Genomic DNA, 23697 nt, shown 5'->3' on the forward strand with positions numbered 1-23697 from the left:
TCCTCTCAAAGATGGCCGAAATAATTAGCTCTTCCACGTCCGAAGACATATTGATACGTCACAAAAAAAATGTATAACACTATGCCTACAATGCAGACGCCCAACGCGGGCGGTCACCGCTTGACTGGAGCGCACCGCTCGTTGCCCGCCGCCGCGCCGCTCCCGCGCCGCTGTATTCGAGGGCCGGTCCATTTGATTATACGCGTAAGATCCTGCCGCTCCCGCGCCGCCGCCGCCGCCGCCCCGCTGCCCGCAAAATTCGAGGCAGAGGCCTAAAAGTCATCGATTCTCTATTTCTAACACGACATGATCCAAAAATGTTGCGGGATGCGCGAACTGTTCCACATGCTTAGCCCACCCTAAGTTGGGACAAGCTTGAGTCGCATCCCAAAGTCCCGAGCTGTACATCGGTATTGATTTATCTTTTTGGAGAAGCTTATTACATGCCATATTACTTGTTTGTTGTTTCAGATAGCACTTTAATTAAACTATAAGTCCCAGCTGCTCATGTTACCCCTGTAAAATCAAATAACAATTTCACACATATAGCCATTAATTTCGATGATGCCTACTATGCAGTATATTATTACTTATTATTACCTATAATTTGAGTTACTTTTCTTTTGCGCCGGGCTTGGGTTTTTTTGAGCATTGTCCTTTTACGTGACATTGTATTAATTTATTTTGACATCAATAAACTTTTCAGACGACTTCAAAGAGACAAATATGCGAGATTCGCAATTAGGATGACCATTTTCACGACAGTCACAGGAATTTTTCTTTATAATTGTTTGTTTGTTTATGATTGTGGGTGTGTCACGGGTGCTTCCGTGCTTTCATCTGACGTTACTATGTTAGTCTAGTGCAGCACAAGTGTTACCGGCGCAGGCGCGGCGGGCAGCACAGGGAGACTATTTCTTCTTGGGTTTCTTGGGGTTGCGCGAGCGGCTCTTGGCCTTGCACAGCGGACAGATGGGCGCGTTGCGGTGGATCTGCTGGTGGCACGACAGGCATGACTTCATGGGCGGCGGCTGCTGCCTGCCACACACACATACTCTATGCATACTCGCTACACTGTTACTTACTAACTCTTTTTTCAATATGCCAATCTAATATTGCAAAGTGCAAGGGTGCAACTGACATTTTATTACTATAGGGGATTTGTCATTTGTAATTGATAAATTTTAAGATTATTAGTAGGTAAATAAAAACCTTGTTCCTTGGGTTCAAAATAAAGTAAAATAAAATGATTGTGTAAATTAACTGTAATTGAATAAATGAAAAATGAATCGTGTGCGGGGCGAGGGTATCAGAAGGAGCAGGCGAAGGACAGGCGGACAGAGAACCAAAAATAAAAGAAAACATAATCGAACCTCAGCGAGACGGTAATGAAATCTTGGTCGAGTGCAGACCTGAACGCAGGCGGCGGCGGCGGCGGCTTGCGCGGCGCGGCCGGCGGCAGGAACGACGCCAGCCGCGGCGCCGCGCCCGCCGGGCCCGCGCCCGCGCCCGCGCCGCCCGGCAGCGCCGGGAACCGGCTGCACACACACCGCACATCAACCCACCAGCTCACGCACCACAGGTATTGCTTACATCAACATGTAGCTTGTTTACAGATAATATAAAACAATTGACAACCCCGAGGGGTCTAGCATAATCATTCTCCAAACTGCAACATGGGAGGTTACATTGATCTAATTCAGGTTAGAGGATTGTTATATCATCATTAGCCTACACATTGTTCCCCAGCTGGACTGTTGATTGCAGACTAACAATCTAGACCCAGTTTACTCATGATATTTTATTAAACATGTCATATTCAAAGATATACAGGTTTTGAACCTGCTTCATCCCATCCATCTTGAAAACCACACACATGACACCACGAAAGTTAGTTATAGGTACATGTACTGTCTAACCACAAAAACTTTTAAACATCAGTTTTACACTTGTCTAAAAACAATGTCAGATTATGACGTTAAAGTAAGGTCCATTTTGCAGCCACACTTTTTTTAGACAAGTGTTTGACACATGTTTAAGTTTTTGTAGTAAGACCAACATTGTTTAACATACCTACCTTTTTATATTTTTTCTTGACACTCAAACTTCAATGTGTCAAATAATTTTTTCCACTGACTTTTTCTTAATTTTTTTTGTGAAAATTTGTAATATGCACAGATGGTGAATTTTGATAGAGATAAAAGTAGTGTCAGTAGGCACAGTTGTGAAGACATACTCTGGCGTGATGGGGCTGCCCTCCTCCTCGTGCAGGTCGGGCAGTCGCTCGAGGCCGAGGCACTGGCGCCGCAGCAGGTCCACCTCCGCCTTCAGCGGCCGGTAGTCCTCGTGCAGCCGCGACGCGTTCGACAGCTTGCGCGTCATGCTCTCCTCCGTCTGCTTGATCACCGTCTCCATCTGATACATTACAATATTCTATGTAGTCATTCTGTTTTCTTCAGAAAATTAAATCGTTATTCGTTTGTTCGTTAATCATTCATTTATTACGGCTACTGACATGAAATGCAATCGTTCTTTTGTAAGTTAGACATTACATCACTTTTACACGTCATTTTAAGAACGCTGGGGTCAGCATTTTCTAACTGACTGATCCCTGAGAAGAAACGCCGAAACAAACTCAAGGGTCATAGTCCCTTTAAAGTCCAAACATGTTATAAATAAAATAATATTATGTGAGTGTCACCATTTACGCAGTCTGGAATGGCCTTTTGAGGAAAGAGCCTGGTGCCAGACAGTATTGATGTTATAAGAATATAATAATATAATGTTGCTCGCACACACGATACTTATATTCACAATAATAAACAAAACCTGGACACTTTACACATGCTCCAAAAAGCTACAATCCTCAACACTTGCCGCATCACCTGAAAGTTTCTAACTAAATCTACTTTAACATCCACATTTTCAATTTAATGATTACCCCGTTACACACTTGGCTCCGGCCCGTGCGCAAGGATTTTTAATACTCCCGAAAGGGAAGGAAACAAAACAACATAAATAAAAAAAATACAATTTGAATATATTGTAGTAGTATCTAGTAGTAGTATTGTAGTAGTATCAGTAGTAATAAGTATACATACACGTGTAATCCTATCAATATAACCCAAATTATTATTATAATAAAGTCCGTCTTAAATCATCATTCGGTCGTTTAACTCATCTCCTGGCATGCGCTTTACAATATATATGTCAATAAACTATGACTTATCATGACTTCAATGACCAATTAACAGATTTCCACAATAAATTGTAAGTTGGAGCAAGTCATACTGGATTTGAGTATTCAGCTAGTCATTGCAGACTGACAGTAAAAACAAACAGTTTAAAGTGTTACAATTGTGGGCCAACAATAGCACCCGCCTAAGTAAACAAACTGCCGCCAACTTGTTGTATTTATAGCTCCTCCTACTGCACTGTGTGTGTTTCCTATACAACATTCCAATATTCATTCTCTGTTATTCATATGTATTGATGTCACATTATTATTACATTATTACTATGGAAGTGAAGGGCAATACATACTGAATAACGTAGCAAACACCCTGAGTTACTTTTCATTGGAATTATATGAAATTCAGTACTTTTCTTCAAATGACCATTACTTTATTGTATTTTTCAGAATGGTATTGCTTGTTTATTGTTAGGAGAAGAAGAAAGATATGAACAGTAGTGAGGAGTAAGGTGAAGTCCTGGGCGTTACCGCGTTGATGTCGGCGTGGATCTGGCGCAGCTCCTCCACGTGGCTCATCTTCTCCTGCTGCAGCAGCTCCATCTCGCGCTTGTACTGCGCCAGGCAGCGGCCCTCCTGGTCCCCGCTGCGCACTTCATTCAGAATGCTGCGCTTCATTCGCTCCAGAGTTATTGTTTTGTTCCTGGAAACACAACGCACACACCATCACACTTATCATCATCCTCCGAGCCTTTTCCCAATCATGTTGGGGTCGGCTTCCAGTCTAACCGGATTCAGCTGAGTACCAGTGCTTTACAAGAAACGACTGCCTATCTGACCTCCTCAACCCAGTTACCCGGGCAACCCAATACCCCTTGGTGAGACTGGTGTCAGATTTACTGGCTTCTGACCACCCATAACGACTGCCAAAGATGTTCAATGACAACCGGGACCTACAGTTTAACGTGCCATCCGAAACACAATCAATGGTGTCTAAGATATACTTAGAAAGTACATACAAACTTAGAAAAGTTGCATTGGTACTTGCCTGACCTGGGATCGAACCCGCGCCCTCATACTTGAGAGGTTGGTCCTTTACCCACTAGGCCACCACGACACCATCACACTTATATCAATTCAATTTTATCTGTCTATCATCGGGTACCTATTTATTGTGCGGAACACAAACTAAACCTCTAATAGAATCAATGCATCTGATACCTATTCTTTACCAAACAAAAGCACTTCTTTACTTAAAAGTAGCTTCATAATTTAATGCTCATTGTTGTTTTCAATATCTACAAACTAAATTAAATACTTTCGTCTAAAATATCAAAAAGAATCCTACTATGTGAAGTCAAGTGTTTATTGATCGAGTCCACAGGTGCGAGAACTTTTCGAGTGTTTAGTAAGTGATAAAATAACAGACCTGATCTCTTTCATGGCTTCTAATTTATGATAAATTTCGCGTTCGTTTTCAGCGGTCATTTCTTGATATATTTTCGTCTGAAATTACGAAAATAAACGAAAGTGGACAAAGCGAAAAAACGCGGACATTCGTCCCCTCCCCGTCCGTGCGTGCATGAGCCACAGACAACTAATTAATTTTACTCTGGTAAACTATCTATGCGTATTGTTGTACAGATAATAAAACTCTTTCGTTTCTAGTAACACCATAGACATAATATTAGTAAACAGGACTGCGCATATAAACCCAAAAAACGAGCCGAGTGAAACAGTTAGTACGGAGGCTGTCTGTCCCTTTCTAATAGGGTGACTATGAGATTAAGCTATGTGAGACAAATCCGAATTTTGCTAAGATTATTAAACGCAGATTGGTATTGAAGTTTTAACTTACGCAGTTTGTGACCTTAAGATACTTATAAAGGCTTTCAATAATTAGCGGGAATTAGCAGTATAAAAGCAGGAAGATTCGAAGTGAAGACTGTTTTTTTTGTATTTCTACTTCATATATAGACTGCTGAGCCATTTATGTGTCCTTTCTTCATTTTTTGGGAAGCTATAACAATAGTACAACAGTTTTAAAATCCATCACCCATATTTTCACTCATTACAAGAATTCATGGGCACCCTAGTTGTTTGGTTTACGAAAATGTTATTATTAGCTAACCTGTGGAACGATATATTGCAACCACCATAGGATTCACTTTTACAAGTATAAACACAACACTTTTTCACCATTTAAATAGTTTAAATTGATTTAATACAAAAAATATAAACAAAATTTTAAATGCTGATTACGCGCCAAGAATGTTCAGGGTTACCACTAGAAACAAAAAAAAAATATGTTGTTTATGTTTTAAGAATAATAATTTATATAAATAATTTATTCGTATAATAAATTAATGCGATTTTTATTAATTTGTTGACTTACAATTGTTAAAATAAGATAAAAATCTATGTGATTCAATTGTTTTTTTGGGAAGACAAAACTGTTGACCACAACATTTTTTATGCTGGCAAGGTGTTAGAAAGAGACAAACAGCCTCCGTTCTAACTATCCCTCTCGGCTCGGATTTGCCTCTGTGTATTATGCAACAAATTTAGTACCTTATTGCGTTGGAATAGAGTTCATTTTCGTAAATATGTATTTTGAGCGTGCGCAATCTTGTTTATTATATTACATCTATGAGTAACACAAAAGCGATGGCAAATAAAACTAACACGAAGTCAAAAACAATATGAAGCAGTATCGATCTGAAGATAGGCACATTAATATAATATATTGTAACAAACACCAGATTTCTAAACCTAGGTATCAAGGTGCTCTCTAAACGATCAAGTAAATTGCACATGCAAAGTCGACATTTAAGGTTAATATCACAATATTTTTATTGACCGTCTAATAATGACGACCAAATACCGGGCCAAATACCAACCAAATACCAACCGGTTGTTCTCAAGCTCAGTTAGCTGTGCAGGACATTTATTTATTTATACATATTTTCATATACTCTCTCTGTTTGTCTTTTTCAAGCTGAACTCATCCGCATCTGCCATCCAACGACCATCTGACACAGTATCAGGCTCCAGATCAAGATTTACGTGTTCTTCGATGCAGGTATTTCACCACCAACAGAGCTGATTCAGGAAGCAAACTTTAGCAAACCCATGACCCCGTGGTGTGTGTTGACTAACAGTCGCGTTTTGCGACCACTACGTCAACGGCAACAATGCAATCAAAAACACTAATAGACAGTAGTCATTCCTATAAACAACTCGCTGATTGTTGATATTAAAGTAGTTCTAATGTATTACGAATGCTATTGATTGAATAGAAAGGCAAGGGACATGAAAGCTGCTAAGTTACTATTAACGGTCTAGTTGCGATTTATGCTTTTTGTCTATGGTTCAATAACAACATGAGATAACAACACTATTAAAAAAAAAATGAATTGTAAGGAAAATGGCCGCTAGACCATTGATAGCGGCTTGCTGTCAAAATAGTAGAATAGTTTTTAAGACAACGCGTACGCAATAATTTGTGTGGAAACATTATTCATGCATGGTTTGAATTTGCAGACCGAATGAATTTATTTTATTGTATCGCAGGTGATTCCAATATAACTTGGCGGAGGTCATTTACACCTTTGCAAGTGGCTTCGTGTCGTGCCCACTAAATTCCATCGAACAGTGTTTACTTGTGAGAATGAGTGAAGAAGGCAGCGAAGATTCGCCTCCACGGCCCAAGCGCAAGATCAAGAAAGTGATGGTTCTTTCGTCTGACTCTAGCTCGGACAGCGACGAAAGCGTCACAGCGGCGGGGTCACGTAGAAAGAGATTGAGGGTGATTGTCTAAGCTTCAACACAGTGTATGGACTGGGATTGATGGATTATTACAATAAGTATATTTTCAGGTGCTGAGTGATGCGGGTAGTGACAGCAGTGGCAGTTCAGTGGTGTGTGCCCGGCGTAAGCGCGCCCTGCCTAAGCTTCGAGATTCCGATGGTGACAGCGACACGTCAGGATGGGCCACCGACCACTCGGACGCGCCCAAACCTGCTGCCTCGGCGGCTAGACCTACTTCAGGGTTTGCATCGGACAGTTCAGAAGGGAATTCAGACAAGTGCTCTATTTGCCTGTTACGGTTTACCAATCAAGAAGTGGGCACTCCACAGAGCTGTGAACATATTTTCTGTCTTGACTGTATCACTGAATGGTCTAAAAATGTGAACACTTGTCCAGTAGACAGGATGACATTTGACTTTATCGTAGTAAGAACATGTGCAGGAGGACGGGTGCTACGGACTGAGCCAGTCAAGGTGGTAGAGCGCAGGCCTTCTGTAGAGCTGCTTGTCATTGAGGACCCCACTATCTGTGAGGTATGTATATAAAGTTGGGACAATACGTTAATAATAATGTCAACAGCAACAATCTAAAATCATGTTAAAAAGTGATCGTGACATGTGTTGAAAGCTCTAGTAACATGTTTATATGAAAGTGGCAGAAGTACAGAATGTTGTGTTTCAGGTGTGTGGCCGCACAGACAATGAGGAGACTATGCTTCTGTGTGATGGATGTGACCTCGGATATCACATGCAGTGTCTCACTCCACCATTGTCTGAGGTACTTCATTTACTGTTACAATCATTTGAACACTTTTAATTACAGTAGGAACACTTTGAAGGTTATGATTTAAATTGAAATTTCCTCTCATTTCAGGTCCCTATAGACCAGTGGCTCTGTCCTAATTGTGACAATTTGCTATCAGATGTGGATTACTTATTCTCAGGCATTACAGAAATGGACTCAGATGTAGCAATCACAACTAGAGGTGCAGTAGCCCGGGAAGGCAGAAATGTCAGATCATTGAGAACTCACAGTGTAGAACAACCATCCACATCTTCAGGACGTCAGGGCAGCCAATTGAATTCTGATGATGTACCATCAACATCTCGAGGGTCACGAGCCACGCTGGGGAGCAGCTCAAGGGCGACTTCAACTAGGCGTAAAACTTCTGCACATACACGCAGAAGGCCTAAACGAAGAAGAGCTAAAACTGTCATTATTGAGTATGAAGTGCAAGAAAATGGTAAATTTCCTGTCACAAAACAAGTTAAAAGGAAACTTAAGAAAAGAAAGGTTAGTATCATCTGCTCCCAGTGCGCCACTGCCAATACAGAATCACCCAAATGTTGTATTACAATTGCAAGCTTTCGAACCATGTGAGCCTTGAATTTAATTTTCATGTTGTTTTATATACCTACCTCGATGTAACTGGCTCAAGCTTGGTGTAGACAGCCACATGCGGTAATTAATCTTTGTTGTAGCCTCTCATCTTGGGTTAGAAGTAGCTGTTGACCTCATCATAGCGGCTATACTAGTGGTGGATCTACCATAACGGGCACTGTGGGCTTGTCCACAACCCAGATGTTATGTACTCCCTATGAACTCTCCTTACATATATAATCACACTAAAAAAGCCCATATCGACTGCAAGCAAGCAATACCTCCTATCTGACTCCGGGTGGATTTTAAAGGGGAACAATAAAACTTAATAAAATCCTTATTCCGAGGAAGGTATAATGAGATACTGAAAATCCAAGTTTTCTTTTTCTAAGCATAGTATTGATTAATAAAGTTTTTTGTTTTTATTTTGAATCTAAAGGTAGTTTATGGTAGATACAAGTTTTTTGGTTTTTTGAAACAAAAATGTCAGATAGGAGGTATTGCTTGCTTGCAGTCGATATGTACTATCCCTATACTCCTGTATGTACTGTACCTACTCTATTAAATGTATACTTCCTCTATGTACATCCTGATGGTACCTATGTTGGCTCCACAATATACATACTTCTAAGTTTACTGGCTTTAAATGTTAACAATATATTTTTTGAAGTGAATACTTTGACTGGAAGTGGGGGGGTTATTCCCGCTCGGTTAACACCCTTTCGTCACCACTGTTGACGATCGGGTAAAAAAAGTTGCGTCCGTTCACAGTTTTGACGAACGCTACTTATTATTTCGGGTAATTCCCGTACGGTAACACCTTTCGTTAAATATCGGGAAAAAAAAGTTTCTTTTGTTCGCAGTGTCCATAACTGCTGGTTTTTATTTTTAAAATATGGAATAAAAATAAAACATGTCATGGATTTTTTAAATGTTTTAATGGATTATGTTAGATCTTTTAAAACACAATTAACTAGAAAATAAAAAAATTGCCTTATTATGCGCATAATAACCATTTTACACTTTGATACAACCATCTTACGGGGACTCTGGTACGGGCACAGCATGTACATCATAAGGCCATTTTTTTTTTCTAGTTAATTGTGTTTGTACTTAAGGCGCCGAAGCAACTTTTCTAAGTTTGTATGTACTTTCTAAGTATATCTTAGCCACCATTGACTGTGTTTCGGATGGCACGTTAAACTGTAGGTCCCGGCTGTCATTAAACATCCTTGGCAGTCGTTACGGGTAGTCAGAAGCCAGTAAGTCTGACACCAGTCTAACCAAGGGGTATCGGGTTGCCCGGGTAACTGGGTTGAGGAGGTCAGATAGGCAGTCGCTTCTTGTAAAAGCACTGGTACTCAGCTGAATCCGGTTAGACTGGAAGCCGACCCCAACATGATTGGGAAAAGGCTCGGAGGATGATGACTTAAGGCGCCGAAGCTGTTAAATCGATATTTTTTTTATCATTTGGATAGTCACACTTTTCTCTAGCAGCATAGACTATATTTTATCCTTGTACGGGCACTAGTAGACGCGGGTGAAATCGCGGGAAAACTGCTAGTGTAAGATGGAATAGTTTTTTGATCTTTTACGTAAGTTGACATTCGTATTCATATGCGAAAAATTAAAAACCATTTTACGTGGTCGCTACCAGTCGAAGCATTCACCTTTATTAAATAATAAGTAAGTCAAGCCAGGCAACAAAGTGGGAGTAGAAAGTACCTAATTCCGGACGCAGTGTAATGTAGCGACCGACGGTCCCCCGCAGAGCAAGCGGCGGCAGCCCCGCACGGCGGCGCGGCGCTCGCACGTGCGCGCGGCCGTGCGCGCGCAGCTCGCCTCGCAGCGCGCCGAGCCCGCCGCCGCCCGGGGGCCCGCGCGCGGGGCCCGGGGGCCCGCCCGCGCGCTGGCCGCGCCCGCGCTGCGCCTGTTCGGCGACGCGTACGACCTGCCGTACTTCTCGGACGAGGGCGAGGGCGCCGTGTCCGAGCGCGCCAGCACGGCCGTGGCCTCGCGCCCCACCTCCAGCATCCTCAGCGCCTACAGACAGGTCGGTGCGGCTGCCCGGTTTGCGATCCGCGACTCCTGACGTGTCATGTCTAATTTTGCCTATCTTTTCCAGGCGAGGAGAAAGATGATAACCATTCCCTCTCCCACCCACGCATCTTCGGCTCCCGACGTTCTTTCTTCCATCCTCGAAAGCCAAACGTTACTACACTCAAAAAAATCTGTCGTCTCCATATCTGTCGACGGAAGTGTTAATATTAAATTAGAATCCCGAGAGTCTACGCGTATACCTAAGAAAAATTCAGACAATAATAAAGAACAGGGGAAGTTAGATCTAACGCAGGACCAGGACGCTGCGAGGAAAGTGCCGTCGTACCCGGGACAGTCCCGCGGCGGGCGCGGCTGGGGCGGCGGCTACACCGGCAACTACCACCGCGAGCAGGGCAGCCTCAGCCGCGGCCACGACGCCTACGGCTACCAGCCGCGCCCCGGCGGCGCCTTCGCCCAGAACAACCACGCGCGTCGCGATGACGCCGACGTTTACAATAACTATTCCAGAAGACCGCACCAGTACCCGATAGGCGACGACGCTAATTTTGATCGAAACAGGAGGCAAGCGCCAGAACAAAATAGACCTCAGAATAATCAACCTCCGAACCAGCGCCACAACGAGCAGAACCAGGGCCGCTACAGCCTGGCGCCGTCCTGGCAGCCCTACGTGCCGCCGCCCGTCGCGCCGCGACAAGACCCTCCTCCCGTTCAGCACAGGCATTCATTTGGAGGTTTTGAGAATCCCCTAGACATGAGAATGGGCCCAATTCGGCGACAAAACTCTGCTAACAGTAATCTAGAACCCGTCGGTGGAGCCCAAGGTCAGCAAGCGGCGAAGTCGCAGCCCTACCGGCCGCTGCCTGAACCGCCCATGTTCAAGTTCGATAAAACGCCCGAGCTCGATAAGTCGGAGGACGAGAAAAGTGATTCCAGTTTAGTCATAGACACTGAGAAATATGATCCCACTGAGCCGACAAACGACGACGATGACAGTGGCGAAGAGGTGCCGGCAGCCGCGGACGCGCAGCCCGAGGCCCAGAGCGCGGCCCTGCCCAGCGCCCAGCCCGCCAGCGCCGCCGCCCCGCCGCCCGCGCCGCCGGCCCCCGCCGCGCAGGGCCTGCACGGCACGGACGGCAGCGTGCCCGCCAGCGTGCTGGACAGCGCCGTGCGGCAGGTGCTGCGCGAGCACCGCGGCCTGCTGGCGCCGCCCGCGCCCAGCGACGACGACTCGGAGGGCGACTGCCCCAACTTCTCCATCTACTCGGCTGCCAGCGTGCACATCGCCAACAGCGCCGCCGCCCCCGCGCCGCCCGCGCCCGCGCTCAGCTCCGGCCTCGAGGACCTGGTGCAGGAGGACGACGACGAGCCGCCCGTGCGCCGCCCGCCGCCCCCGCCGCCTCTGCCGCCCTCCAAGAACACTTCCGACGAACAATTCAAAGAGAAAGTATCCAAGAGATGTCCCATCACCACCAATCCGCGAAATCCCATTAAGATAAAACTGAATACGCCGTCGTTGATTAAACGACAAGTCAGTCTGTACGACGAAGAGGAACAAGACATGGAAGACGAGGACGTGGTGGAAGACGCCGAAGAGGCGCCGGCTTCCGCTCCCACTGACGACGTGCCGAACGAGAAGGCTCGCAGGGATGCTTCGCCCGCTAGAGACGAAATCTTTTCCGATCTCGCCCCCGATACTAAATCCGTGGAGCCGGTCGAGGCCAGCACGGAAGAGCCGGTAAAAATGCAAGATCCAGTTCCGGTAACAAGTTCTGTCGAAGTGGAGAAAGATATCGAGGAAGCGGCGAGCAGTCATGCGGATGTTGTCGCGTCAGAACCTGGCGTAAAAGCGGACGAAGAGGAAGAGTCGGAACACCCCCCTCGCGCCGCCCCCCCCCCACGCCGCTCCGCCTCCCCCGCCCCGCGCCGCCGCCGCTCGCGCAGCTCCGACAGTGAACGCGACGACCTGTCCGCCGGGGACGACCTGCTGCCCCTCGACGCCGACCACTCCACGGCTTCCGCCGACAGGAACGATGACCTGCTAGAGAAAATGACTGAATCCATCAGCGAGACCGAGGACGAGAGGAGCTACACGCCCTGCCTCGACGAGAACAAGTCCAAGGATACCTCCATGGAGACCGAGAAGGAGAAAGGCATAGAGGGACTCGACACCGAGATGATATCCGAAGACGAGGGCAACGAGATGTTCTCGGACACCGAGCGCGCCTCCCCCGCCCCCTCCCCCGCCCCGCCCGCCGCGCGCGAGGACGGCGAGCTGCCCGACAGGAAGAAGGAGCCGCGCGCTGACGACGCCAAAAAGAAGAAGAAGAAAGATTCTAAGAAGGAGGGCAAGGACAAGGGCAAAGGCAAGACTAAGAAAGGCGAGATCGCGTTCAAAAAGCTCAGCAAAAGTGGTAAAGAGAGAAATTATAGAGATAAAGATAAGAAACGCGAGCGGCGCGAGTCCAGCGACGCCGACCGCGAGCGAGCCAAGCGACGCAAAGAGCGCCGCAAGGACCTCGAGCGGTACGACGTGCGGACCGTCGTCTCCGAGAAGCGGCGCCGCCCCAAGGACGCCTTCGGCCGCGACGTGTCCCCTCCGCCCTCGCCCTCCCCGCGCCTCACGCCGCGCGAGCCCTCCCCGCACCGCCGCTCCGCCTCCCGCCCGCGCCGCTCCGCCTCCCGAGCACGTCGATCCGCCTCGCGTCCTCGTCGATCCGCCTCGCGTCCTCGTCGATCTGGCTCTCGACCGCGGCGCTCGGCGTCTCGAGGGCGGCGCTCCGCGTCCCGCGCCCCGCGCTCCGCCTCGCGCCTGCGCCCCACGCCGTCCCCCTCGCCCCGCGCCGCGTCCCCGCCCCGCGCCCCGCGCCGCCGCCGCCGCTCCGCCGAGCGCGACAAGCGCGCCGAGCCCCGCAGGCGTCGCGAGACCGAACGGTCTCGCAAGAGACGACGTTCCGGCTCCGGGTCTAAGAGCCCGCGCCCGAAACCCGCCAAGAAGAAGAAGCGCGTCCGCTCCGAGCGCTCCGCGTCCCGACGCCGCTCGCCACGCAGGCGCAGCCCGCGCCGCCGCCGCCTGCGCCGCCGCTCCGCCAGCCGCTCGGCCGAGCCGTCCCCGCCGCGCGCCGCCGAGCCGGCGGGCTCGGTGGACTCGCGCCTGCTGTCGCCGCGCACGCCGCCGCCGGAGCCCGAGCCGCAGCCGCGCGAGCGCCGGCGCCGCGACCCCGAGCGCCCGCGCCACCGCCGCCTGCGCGACGCCGCCGGGCCCTCCAAGGAGGTGTTCACCTCCGGCGACAACATACTCGTCAGCGTCAGCTTCAAGGAGCAGGAGCGCGACGACGGCGACGAGCGACGCGAGCGGAGGCGCGAGCGTCGCCGCCGCCGCAAGCGAGCCGCCGCGCCGGAGCCCGACGCCGCCGCCCCGCGCCCCGTCGCCATCATCGACCTGGAGCGCTCGCCCTTCCGCGAGCTCACGCCGTCGCCGCGCAACGTCATCGTGCTCAGCGACAGCGAGCCCGGAGAGAAGGAAGCCGCCGTTGCCGCCGGGCCCGCCGCCGCGCCGGAGCCGGCACACAGCGCCGTGGGGCCCAAGACGCCGCCGTCGCCGGGCCGCGCGGCCGCCCCGCCGGCGCCGGAGCCGGGCCCGGAGGAGGCGCGCGGGCCCAACACGCCGCCGGAGCCGCCGGACTCGCCGGACGCGTACGACCCGTACGAGCCCACGCGCTCGGCGTCGGCGTCGCCGGGCCCCGCGCGGCCCGCCAGCCCTGCGCGGCCCTGCATGACGCTGGAGACGGCGCAGAAGACCAACATGTCCGCCGATGAGGTCATCGACCGCCGCCCGCTCTCACCTATCGAAAAGGTATGTCGCCCTGTTCGTCCTAAATATGCGTCTGTTTGTTGAGACCTTTCTCAGGAACGTAGCGTTCAGTTTGTTAAAAGATCGTTTATTTGTTCAAAACATGAGTATGCAATGCAGTTCAAACAGGTTTTCAAAGCAGGGTGTTACGTAAAAATCACGTTCTTGCTTGATTTACCGACATGAGTTGGTAAATGTAAGAATTAATTATAAAGTTAAGATTTTTTCGGACTTTTACCATTTCAATTCAAAACAAGCTAGGTTTTACCTCCACATCTACATCCCCATACTTTTATTAATACAACTTCGAAATAAAAATTATTTAGATGGTTAGAATGTTGCGTATGTTTTTGACTAATGGTTACTTAAAACAAATGACGATAAATTGATTTATCATTGTTTTATTCCTAAAACCAATATTTACCAGTCCACATTGGTAAAACCTAGGATTTACTGAATTCGAATAGTAGCAGTCCGAAAAAATCCTACCTTTATAATAAATACTTACATATACTATATGAATATATACTTATGAAGAAAGTCGTGTTAGTTACACATTTTATAACTCAATAATGGCTGAACCGCTTAAGTTGAAAATTAGAGGGGAGACAGCTTAGACCCGGGAAAAGAACATATGATATTTTGTCACCAAAATAAATTAACGTACGTGTACATAACAAACAACTAGATGGTATTATTTAAGAATTCGTTGAGATTATAAAATTGATTTTCTAATATCGTTTATATATAGGTATCATAGTTTATCTCATTTAAACTGTAAAAAAGTCGAAAAGTGTGAAAATCATATCATCAACAAATCCATAAAAATCCATATATGGCCGATTTGAACACTAGATAGTGCATCTCGTCTACTGAAACCGGTACATGGCCACCGACAGGTCATGGCGCTCCTGCAGTCGACGCGCGACGTGTCGCCCGAGCCGCCGCCCGGCGACTCCGCCCCCGCGCCCGCCGCCTCGCCGCCGCCCGCGCCCGCGCCCGCCCCCGCGCCCGCGCCCGCGCCGCCCGTGCGCATCGTGCTGCCCTCGCCCACGCGCTCGCAGCCGCCCAAGCTGTTCCTGGCCAAGCCGTCGCCCATCAAGTCCGACCCCATCAAGCCCATGCAGGCCACCAAGATCCAGCGGCCGGCGGCGCTGGGCCCCAGCACGGCGGCGGTGGCTGCGCGGCGCCGCTCGGGCCCCGAGTCGGAGGCCGAGGCCGAGTCGCCGTACTCGCCCGGCTCCAGCGACTTCGGCGACCTGTTCGAGCCGCCGGCCGGCGCCCGCGGCTTCGACGCGCTGCTGGAGCGTCCGCGCCGCAAGGCGGGCGCCGGCGCCGCCAGCAAGGTGCCCGTCAAGCTCAACCGCAAGAAAGGTGCGCTCTTCACTCTCACACATTTTACCTGCATAAGGGAATTAAGTAAATAGTTAAAGCAATCATACAAACGATACGCCCGTTCTGTTCAAAGTACATAAATACATAAACTGACTCACCCATAACGGGCCTGCTGGAAGAGATTTCTTATGAAATAAGCATGGCCTATGTACTATGTATCAATTTTTTTCTTCTTGTCTGTATTTTGTGTGTATACATAAACTATTAAATAAATAAATAAAGAGTTGACCGCGTCGTTGTGTCCGCAGGTAAAACGCAGGTGGGCGTGAAGATCGACGAGGACAACCTGAAGATCCTGGACGACCTGCCCAGCTCCGCCGTCGAGATGCAAGTGAAGAGCAAAGTGAGCAATCAGGCTGTTTATGTGTGTGATCCTATTATGTTATGCGTGGTAGTTGTGGTGCGGCGGTGGTGGCTGAGACACTCGGTGTAACTCTGGCGTGTTCGCAGTTCCTCAAGAAGCTGAACCGGCAGGAGCGCGTGGTGGAGGAGGTGAAGCTGGTGCTGAAGCCGCACTACAACAAGAAGCACGTCACCAAGGACGAGTACAAGGACATCCTGCGCCGCGCCGTGCCCAAGGTCAGCACCAGCATGTTATACTGCTTGATATCCTCTGCTTGTTTTAACCTTGTGTTGGACCAATTCATGATAAAACGTTTGTAGGCGTTGTTTTTGATGTTATTTTTGTACATTTCATGACTATAACTAAATGCGGCTACATGATAAGCATACTGTATTCCAGATCTGTCACAACAAGACGGGTGAGATCAACCCGGCTAAGATCCAGGCGCTCGTGGAGGCGTATGTGAAAAAGTTCAGAAAAAAACATAAACTAGGACTAGTGTAGTGACGCTAGTTGTATTACAGAGTGTAGCATAGTGTAGAGAAGCGCGGTCCCCGCCCAGATGTTTTATCAGAATATTGTAATTATAATTTATGTATGGACGATCTATTTTACTTAAACTTTTATTTAAATAAATAGTATTTAATTATGAAATTAATACAACATTGTTTATTTTGTTACCTGTGAAAATAATAATGCATAAGCATTTGAGAACTAGAAACACTGATTTCCACTAATTATGAAACTTACGTCGCATATATACATTTGATTAGAATAACAGCATTCATTCAGTCCAAATCCAGGGGCTTGATTCTGCTAATTTTACTTAAGCAACATATGATTAATATCCAACTGAGATCCAATCACGACTCAATTACGATTGAAGCATATGGGGCATTCCGCAGATATCGTTTAGGTTTTTTCATTTATTTCATTTGAATCGTTGTAGGTATTGTCATTCAAATTCTATCTGAATCTATAAATTAGTTAATGAACTTTTATTTTAAAAACGTTTTTATCCTTGTCTATGATTCAATAATGAATCATATTATCTGCAATCGACTTACGATTATAGAGCACACTACTCTTAAGTATAGACCAATGACAAACCAATGGAATGGAATGTCCAAACTCTTTAGCAGAATTGAGCCCCAGCTTATATAAAAAAATAAGGATTCAAGTATTACTACCGCATGCAAAGATATATGGCCGAATTATAACGCCGAATATTTAAATAGCATAGGCTTAAATTCTATGAACTGGTGAACTACTATATCGATGATCTGTTCTTCCATATTGTCACATGTATGACAATGGTCCTGCTTTTGAGATTCAAATGCAGATGCTCTTAACTTTTGAATCAGTGTGACGAGAGCCATAATATGATATCTGGCAAATTATATTTATACATTGGGTAATTCCTAAATTCCAGAAGAATTTATCTCTGCGAATGATTTGGCCGTCAACAGCGACTTTGTGAAAAACACGAACCAATTTTTATATCTTTTTAGAAATCAAGCAATTTTTAAAAGATGTCACAAGTGTTGTTGGTTCGTGTGTTGTCACTTGTTACCATTATATAAAACCACATAATGTAGTAGTAGCTTATTGTTTTGTCATTTCTATATGCTATCGACTTTGAAATTAATTTGGAACCTTCTTTTATTAAAAGGAGGAAGGGATACGATGAATTAAAAAGATATGACTTTTGATGTTTTTTTTATTTCTAAAATACAAACAAAAAACTAAAAAAATCAACATTGCACAAGATTATTCTGACAAATATTTATTGTCACTATGATAGGAGAACTTTAACTAGCTAGATGAAGCGACACGGATCAAGAACTACAGGACTTATAAAAGCAGGGTGGATCGTATCGCCGGGAAGTCTAACATGTGATTAGTATAAGTGATGAGGAGTTCAGACGGCGGGCGCGAAGCCGATGCGCTTGCCGGCCACGTCGAACTCGGTGTAGTACTTGCCAATGAACACGTCGCCCAGGATCCACAGCGGCCCGTTGGGCGGCGGGATGTCCAGCCCCATGAACCCTGACAGGCACACCGTCTTGCCGAACTGCGTCACCTGCGACACAACACCTTACACGTCTCACCATGCATAAGGAATACTCCCGACATACATAATACACTGGACACTCGTTACACTAAAGCGTATTCATTAATATGCATTCTACCAATAAATGTGAAAGGATTCAATGGATGTGAATGAAATATTTAGATAGTGGTATTAACGAATGGAAGAGATGTGAGTGGGTGCACTCACGCGCAGCACGTAGTCCTGGCCGTCGAGCGTGAAGCTGGTGCCGGCGATGGTGAAGGCGACGGGCGGCAGCGTGGGCACGAGCGAGCAGTCCACGGCGTACTGGCCGAACGCCATGGGCGTGGCGCCCAGCGCGCGGTTCAGCGCCTCCACCTCGGCGCTGGGGCCCGCGATCAGCGACGTGCCCGTGTCGGCGATGGCCTCGCAGCCGGCGGCGCAGAACGCGTGCTCGCCCACGCGGACGCCGTCCATGTGGAACTGCCAGTAGGTGGCGCGGTGCACCGGCACGTACGTGAAGTTGCCGCTGTAGTGCGCCGGGTCCGAGCCGCCCAGGATGATCTCGCCGCCCTGCGCCGCGCTCGGGTCCCTGCCACACGACCGCTCGTTACCCACGTCAGACGTGCTACTGGCTCGAGGAGCTCAGCCGGACGGTCTCGTTCTATTTTATAAACCATCCATTTTCCAAGATAGTTAGGAAGCGACACACACTATGTATGATGGTGATGATGTTACCTGTTGAGGTAGAAGGAGAAGACCGGCTTTACGAGCCCTTGCGCCACCATGTTGTCGAACACGGGCGTCACGCCGTCCACAGAGATGCTGCAACAGACAGACACTTAGAACGTTCAAACAAACATAGATACTAAATAGTTGTAACATGTAAACAGAGCCGAGCATATAATCTGCGTTCTCGAGGACTTTAAGAATTCTATCGTGTTTGGTCGTTATCGTCTTGCCTGAATTCTAGTTGTTCTGATGCATAGAATGATTAACGCTAAGGCACCTGGTGAAGGCCATGCCGAGGATGCCGTCGAACTTGGCGGCGACGAAGGCGAGGCCGGGCTCGGACATGGCCTCGGCGAAGGTCTGCGCGCGCACGGTGATGCCGCCCACCGTCACGTCGTCCTGCGACAGGAAGCCCGACAGGCTGCCCGAGCCGTAGTGGATCGCGAACTCCGTGCCGTTGGCGCGGTACGTGCTCGACTTGCTGCTGTCGTACTTGTTGTGCAGCACTGCAACACAATGCGCTCCTGTACATTTACTGCTGCCATATCCGCTCATCGAAGTACTTGTATCAAAAGACTAGTTTGATCAGTGCAGATGTAAGAGTATCGGCTAGAGAGAGTGGCGGTACGTACGACAGGCGATGTTGGTGAAGTGGCACTTCTTGGACGGCACCCACAGGTTGGAGGAGCCCGTGTCGAAGACCACCTTGAACGTCTGCGGCGGCGAGCCGATGGAGATTGGCCCGTAGTATTGCGCCTGCGACACAACACAATAATCCTACTTTCACATCATAGCTAAATCCAGACATCAGACAGAATCATTTTGGTCTCTAATAGTTGAATTCACGACTCGAGATAGATTCTGTATAATATTATATATTTACTGAATTTATAAGGGAAAATAAGTCTAGCCACAAAATTATTTATTGGACACATGATTAGGGCTGCCATCCGTCCGGGTTTCCCCGGATTTGTCCTCGTTTGGAGGCCGTCCGGGGGCCGTCCGTGCGGGGTTTCAAGAAGTGTCCGGGGAAAACCCGGACACTTTTCATGTAAGGAAACACCTCATTGAATTTAAGTGTATGTTAATAGTAAATGGATTACAAATTAGGTATTACTTTGTTTAAAAAATCGTACTTGTTCGGGGAAAAAATGCGATTTGCGCCAAATGTCCGGGTTTTTTTAAATATTTGTCCGGGTTTGGCGAAATTGGAGATGGCAGCCCTACACATGATTAATCTTCTAATTTTATAACTAAGCAACGGGGAAATGACATAGCCTCTAATAAACTAATTCGTCTTTTTTACAACGCCAACTAAATATTCTATAGAAAGCTTCAACTAAAGGTCATCAATTATTGTGACTTGTCCTTCTTATTTATAAATTGTCATCTAATTTACTAACTCGGCCTCGGTTTTAGCATATTGCCATTTATAACCTTCAATTTAAAAGTATTGTATTAAAAATTGAAGTTAGTGACGAAAATAAATCGCTGCAAAACCGACTCCACATAGTCTTGTCTGCCCTACCCCTAGAGTGCAATTCAAAACCGCGTATGCGCGGAGGGGCGAGGCGGCCTGCGAGCTGAGGCGCAGGTAGTTTCAGCGCTGGTGAGCGTGAAAACCATCTGCGACGATAAGCTCGCATGGGACCGCCGGAACCCCGCAGCGCCGGAGCCGTGACAGAAGCCATGCTTGCTGTATGTTGCTTGCTTACATTTTAAACACACTGAGTTAAAATATTTTATGATGTCATTTAATAGTATTTTAGAAGTTTACTGTTAGAATGCATGCTACAAAGGAGATTGGGCAAGAATGTATGAAGTCTGGTCCAAATGTCCACCACGAAAGAGACCTATATAATCAAATAGTTCACTTAATTTAGAGTAACTTTTACTAAGAAAGTAAAAAAAAAACAATGCCAAAAAAAAGTTATAGCCAAAAATGTATTCTTAGTTTTCGGTAGTTTTTGTATGTTATCATTATAATTTTTTATTTTATTCCACTTCCATTTCCGCACTTTATCTAAAACTAAGATGAGTAAGACACGTTTGCATATAAACAGCCCATATTTTTGCCCGATGGATGTACGAATCGCTAACCAATTGAGGCGCCAGAAGTGCTTGAATATACTCAGCGGTTCCTGGTTCCAGCGGTAACTGGTGGTGTCTTCTTTTTAATAATGAACAATTCTATTTTGTCAGAAGTTACAGAAAGTACGAAAATCGAACATCACGAAAAGTAATTGAAAAAATGAAATTGAAAAAATCTGTAAAATGTTGTATTTGATTTTGCTATAACTTTTTTCTGGCATTATATTTTTTTTTACTTTCATAACAAAAAATGTTCTACATTTAACGGGCTATCTAGCCATATAGGTCTCGTTCGTGGTGGACATTTGGACCGGGACCGCCCATTGTCCTTTAGATGCTAAAAAATAACTATCATGCTGAGTTGTATTTAGAGTGGTTTACTTAGAACTAGTGGCTAAGATAGTATTATTTAGATGATCGTTAATTGTGGCTGACTTAGTAATTTAGAAGGCAACATACATTTTTGGGGGCGAATAATGATATTAAAAAGAAGCCTGTTTAATTAGCACCCAATTTATAATATGATCATGTCAAGCAAAACAAGTGATCGCGTACTGCGTGGCGGCTCAAGACGTTCAGGTACAGCTAACAACATGTAAATGCTTGTTAGTATTCCTAGAGCCAGCATAGTCATACACCACATAACGTATTTGCGTGTCAAACCTGTCGCGTCATGCAGATGTATCATGTAGTGGCCAGTGGGTTTATTGTAACACAGCATTTTCCTCATGCTCTACGCAAAGTCAACAATATCAACTAATTATAAGTATATATCCAGTATGAGTATGATTAATAATAAATAACTTAATCAAGCGTATCATAACATTGCTTGTTTTCCATGTTCTTTTCATAAGAATAAGTGCCTAAGCATGTCAATCACTACATTGTAGTATTACAGTGCAGCTCACGTTATGTTTTCAGTGAACTGCTGCTAACAATTAATGCCACAACATAGTGTGTAACAGTGATGATGTTTGTTTGTGTCCCGACATACAATATTATCGCCTGCTGGGGAGATAAGGCGGCTCTGCCTGTGGGGTTATCACAACTTGCTTTTAAACAACACCGCTTTAACATATTACTATAATAATGTATATTGTGCTTTTGTTGTCTGCAACTATATAATAAAATTTCAATCTTGACAATTTTTTGTTACAAATATTAAATTACTGTTTTTCTCATTATATGCTATCAGTAGGAGATAAGTAATTCTTGGAGTAGCTGTGATTATAAGCAAAATATTTATGTTATCTATTTTTAGTCAATGGAAGGTAACTACCCTCATTTGATATAATAAATTCAACAAATACATTATCTGCATTGGTTACGAACAGCTTAAAAAACAACTACACAAACAAGACCTATTATTACAATACAGATAATTTCAAACACATTATCAAATTAAACTCAAAAACTACTGTGCAGATTTTCATAGGGTTTTCACAAATAGGTTCATCAAGAAAAACATTCACTGCTGGGAGGCAACACCACTAAACTGCTATAATATAAAGTCTACCATATCAATTGTAGCAGACTACTTATATACGTGTTAGTGTGATGTGAAGTACATACATCAAGATAGTTGGAGAGTGGCTCGGGTGCGGGCCCAGACACCGCATACTTGATCCTCACCACCTGCAGGTCAGTGCCAACCTCCTGAAAGTGTCTGCGCACTGTTTTCATGCGATACAGGGGCACTCTATAAAGAAAAATATAATTCTTGTCATAGTAACATACTAACGTTAGCACAACCCTCTGTAATTGATTTTCACGGAAATTTATCATAAATTGTTTTTGTTTATGGCCAGCCAGAAGGTATCATTAAACACCTATTGATCTTAAATTTGAAGAAGTAACTAACATGGGTCGTGCTCCCTGATAATTGTGATAACATAGTGGGATCAGCATTAAATTAACACTAGGAATTGTATAATTGGCTCGCTTACATACCTTAGAAAGCCGGACACACAAGTGGCCGCGAGTGCCAGGCACAATATCATCAATTTTCCCATTTTTCTTGCAAGTCACGCACGACTCTGCGTTGTGAAACAAAAATAAACAATGAACTTTTAATAATGCAATTATCGTATATTCTCTATCACCTTACATACCGCAGCTAGTTTTGCGGTGTTTCTCCTGTTGCGGAGAGAACAAGAACTGATAAAATGAAATCTAAGTTTAGTATTTAATCGTCCGCAACGACAATATAATTCAATTATTCACCGGCGCGTTTTGACGCGAATGCGGAATTTATTGTGTTGTGGATAGATAAAATATAAAATTCTCACTCAGAATCAGACAGCTCCAGTGTTGCCACTTCCCAGTCGCCAATATGAATTCACTAAAAAACAATTCAAACTCAAAATATTTATTTGCATGTTAAGGTTGTGTTGTGTGTATAGTTATCGGCACGGATAATGAGCTCTCGGCGGAAGAGTGGGGATCGCTTTGTTGCGCACTGTACACTTAAGGCAATAAACCAATAAATCACTTCTGCGCAGGTGAAGGTCAGGGGCCCGATTCTCCTAATTTTACTTAAGCGACATACGATTCACATTCGACTGCGATCCAATCACGACTCGATTACGATTGAAACGTATGTGGCACTCCGCTATTTTTTCTTTGAAATAAACGTTTTTATCCTTTTCTGTCATTCAATAATGAATCATTTTGTCTGCAAATGATTTACGATTGCAATATGATTGTAGAGCAAACTACCGTATAGAATAGACCAAAATAGCAGACCAATCGAATGTCGTTGGAATACGATTGATCTATTAGTAGCAGAATGC

The 23697-nt window shown here is 46.0% G+C and overlaps 3 protein-coding genes across 7 annotated transcripts; 1 reads left to right on the forward strand and 2 right to left on the reverse strand.

Annotated features, from left to right (window-relative positions):
• Nucleotides 1-648: 648 nt before the first annotated feature.
• On the reverse strand, nt 649-4936 carry LOC124634011 (zinc finger C4H2 domain-containing protein). 2 transcript variants are annotated; one of them, XM_047169406.1, is made up of 5 exons: nt 4620-4936; nt 3722-3893; nt 2237-2415; nt 1374-1538; nt 649-1038 (listed from the first exon to the last, which is right to left on the reverse strand). In XM_047169406.1, the coding sequence occupies exons 1-5, from the start codon at nt 4676-4678 to the stop codon at nt 912-914; spliced, it is 702 nt and encodes a 233-aa protein (XP_047025362.1). In that variant the 5' UTR covers nt 4679-4936; the 3' UTR covers nt 649-911. The 2 variants fall into 2 exon arrangements, with proteins under 2 accessions (XP_047025362.1, XP_047025363.1); XM_047169407.1 differs by lacking the exon at nt 4620-4936 and adding an exon at nt 4412-4613.
• A 1267-nt stretch (nt 4937-6203) lies between these two features.
• On the forward strand, nt 6204-16687 carry LOC124633927 (PHD and RING finger domain-containing protein 1). Of its 3 annotated transcripts, none has more exons than XM_047169304.1 (11): nt 6204-6272; nt 6764-6998; nt 7069-7533; nt 7682-7777; nt 7874-8293; nt 10152-10433; nt 10506-14294; nt 15191-15665; nt 15935-16050; nt 16137-16265; nt 16429-16687. In XM_047169304.1, the coding sequence occupies exons 2-11, from the start codon at nt 6861-6863 to the stop codon at nt 16531-16533; spliced, it is 6015 nt and encodes a 2004-aa protein (XP_047025260.1). In that variant the 5' UTR covers nt 6204-6272; nt 6764-6860; the 3' UTR covers nt 16534-16687. The 3 variants fall into 3 exon arrangements, with proteins under 3 accessions (XP_047025260.1, XP_047025261.1, XP_047025259.1); XM_047169303.1 differs by lacking the exon at nt 6204-6272 and adding an exon at nt 6605-6681; XM_047169305.1 differs by lacking the exon at nt 6204-6272 and having other exon boundaries at nt 6596-6998; nt 15935-16029.
• A 1044-nt stretch (nt 16688-17731) lies between these two features.
• Nucleotides 17732-23254, reverse strand: LOC124633928 (lysosomal aspartic protease). 2 transcript variants are annotated; one of them, XM_047169308.1, is made up of 8 exons: nt 23194-23254; nt 22856-22941; nt 22478-22604; nt 19447-19570; nt 19092-19320; nt 18821-18907; nt 18311-18674; nt 17732-18112 (listed from the first exon to the last, which is right to left on the reverse strand). In XM_047169308.1, the coding sequence occupies exons 2-8, from the start codon at nt 22915-22917 to the stop codon at nt 17951-17953; spliced, it is 1155 nt and encodes a 384-aa protein (XP_047025264.1). In that variant the 5' UTR covers nt 22918-22941; nt 23194-23254; the 3' UTR covers nt 17732-17950. The 2 variants fall into 2 exon arrangements, with proteins under 2 accessions (XP_047025264.1, XP_047025262.1); XM_047169306.1 differs by lacking the exon at nt 23194-23254 and adding an exon at nt 23017-23176.
• Nucleotides 23255-23697: the final 443 nt, after the last annotated feature.

The sequence above is a fragment of the Helicoverpa zea genome, chromosome 10 (genome assembly GCF_022581195.2).
Source record: "Helicoverpa zea isolate HzStark_Cry1AcR chromosome 10, ilHelZeax1.1, whole genome shotgun sequence".
NCBI classification, from domain to species: Eukaryota; Metazoa; Arthropoda; class Insecta; order Lepidoptera; family Noctuidae; genus Helicoverpa; species Helicoverpa zea.

What these genes read in the sequence shown, in the direction of transcription:
- LOC124634011 (XM_047169406.1), bottom strand. Translation starts at nt 4,678, where the DNA reads ATGACCGCTGAAAACGAACGCGAAATTTATCATAAATTAGAAGCCATG. An exon ending in GAAGCCATGAAAGAGATCAG is followed by an intron (nt 3,894 to 4,619) that starts GTCTGTTATTTT and finishes TTGTGTTTCCAG; the next exon opens with GAACAAAACAATAACTCTGG. An exon ending in TTCATTACCGTCTCGCTGAG is followed by an intron (nt 1,039 to 1,373) that starts GTTCGATTATGT and finishes TGTGTGTGGCAG; the next exon opens with GCAGCAGCCGCCGCCCATGA.
- LOC124633927 (XM_047169304.1), top strand. Translation starts at nt 6,861, where the DNA reads ATGAGTGAAGAAGGCAGCGAAGATTCGCCTCCACGGCCCAAGCGCAAG. An exon ending in TCACTCCACCATTGTCTGAG is followed by an intron (nt 7,778 to 7,873) that starts GTACTTCATTTA and finishes CTCTCATTTCAG; the next exon opens with GTCCCTATAGACCAGTGGCT. An exon ending in CGCTCTCACCTATCGAAAAG is followed by an intron (nt 14,295 to 15,190) that starts GTATGTCGCCCT and finishes GGCCACCGACAG; the next exon opens with GTCATGGCGCTCCTGCAGTC.
- LOC124633928 (XM_047169308.1), bottom strand. Translation starts at nt 22,917, where the DNA reads ATGGGAAAATTGATGATATTGTGCCTGGCACTCGCGGCCACTTGTGTG. An exon ending in CTTCACCAACATCGCCTGTC is followed by an intron (nt 19,321 to 19,446) that starts GTACGTACCGCC and finishes ATTGTGTTGCAG; the next exon opens with TGCTGCACAACAAGTACGAC. An exon ending in TTCTCCTTCTACCTCAACAG is followed by an intron (nt 18,675 to 18,820) that starts GTAACATCATCA and finishes GTCGTGTGGCAG; the next exon opens with GGACCCGAGCGCGGCGCAGG.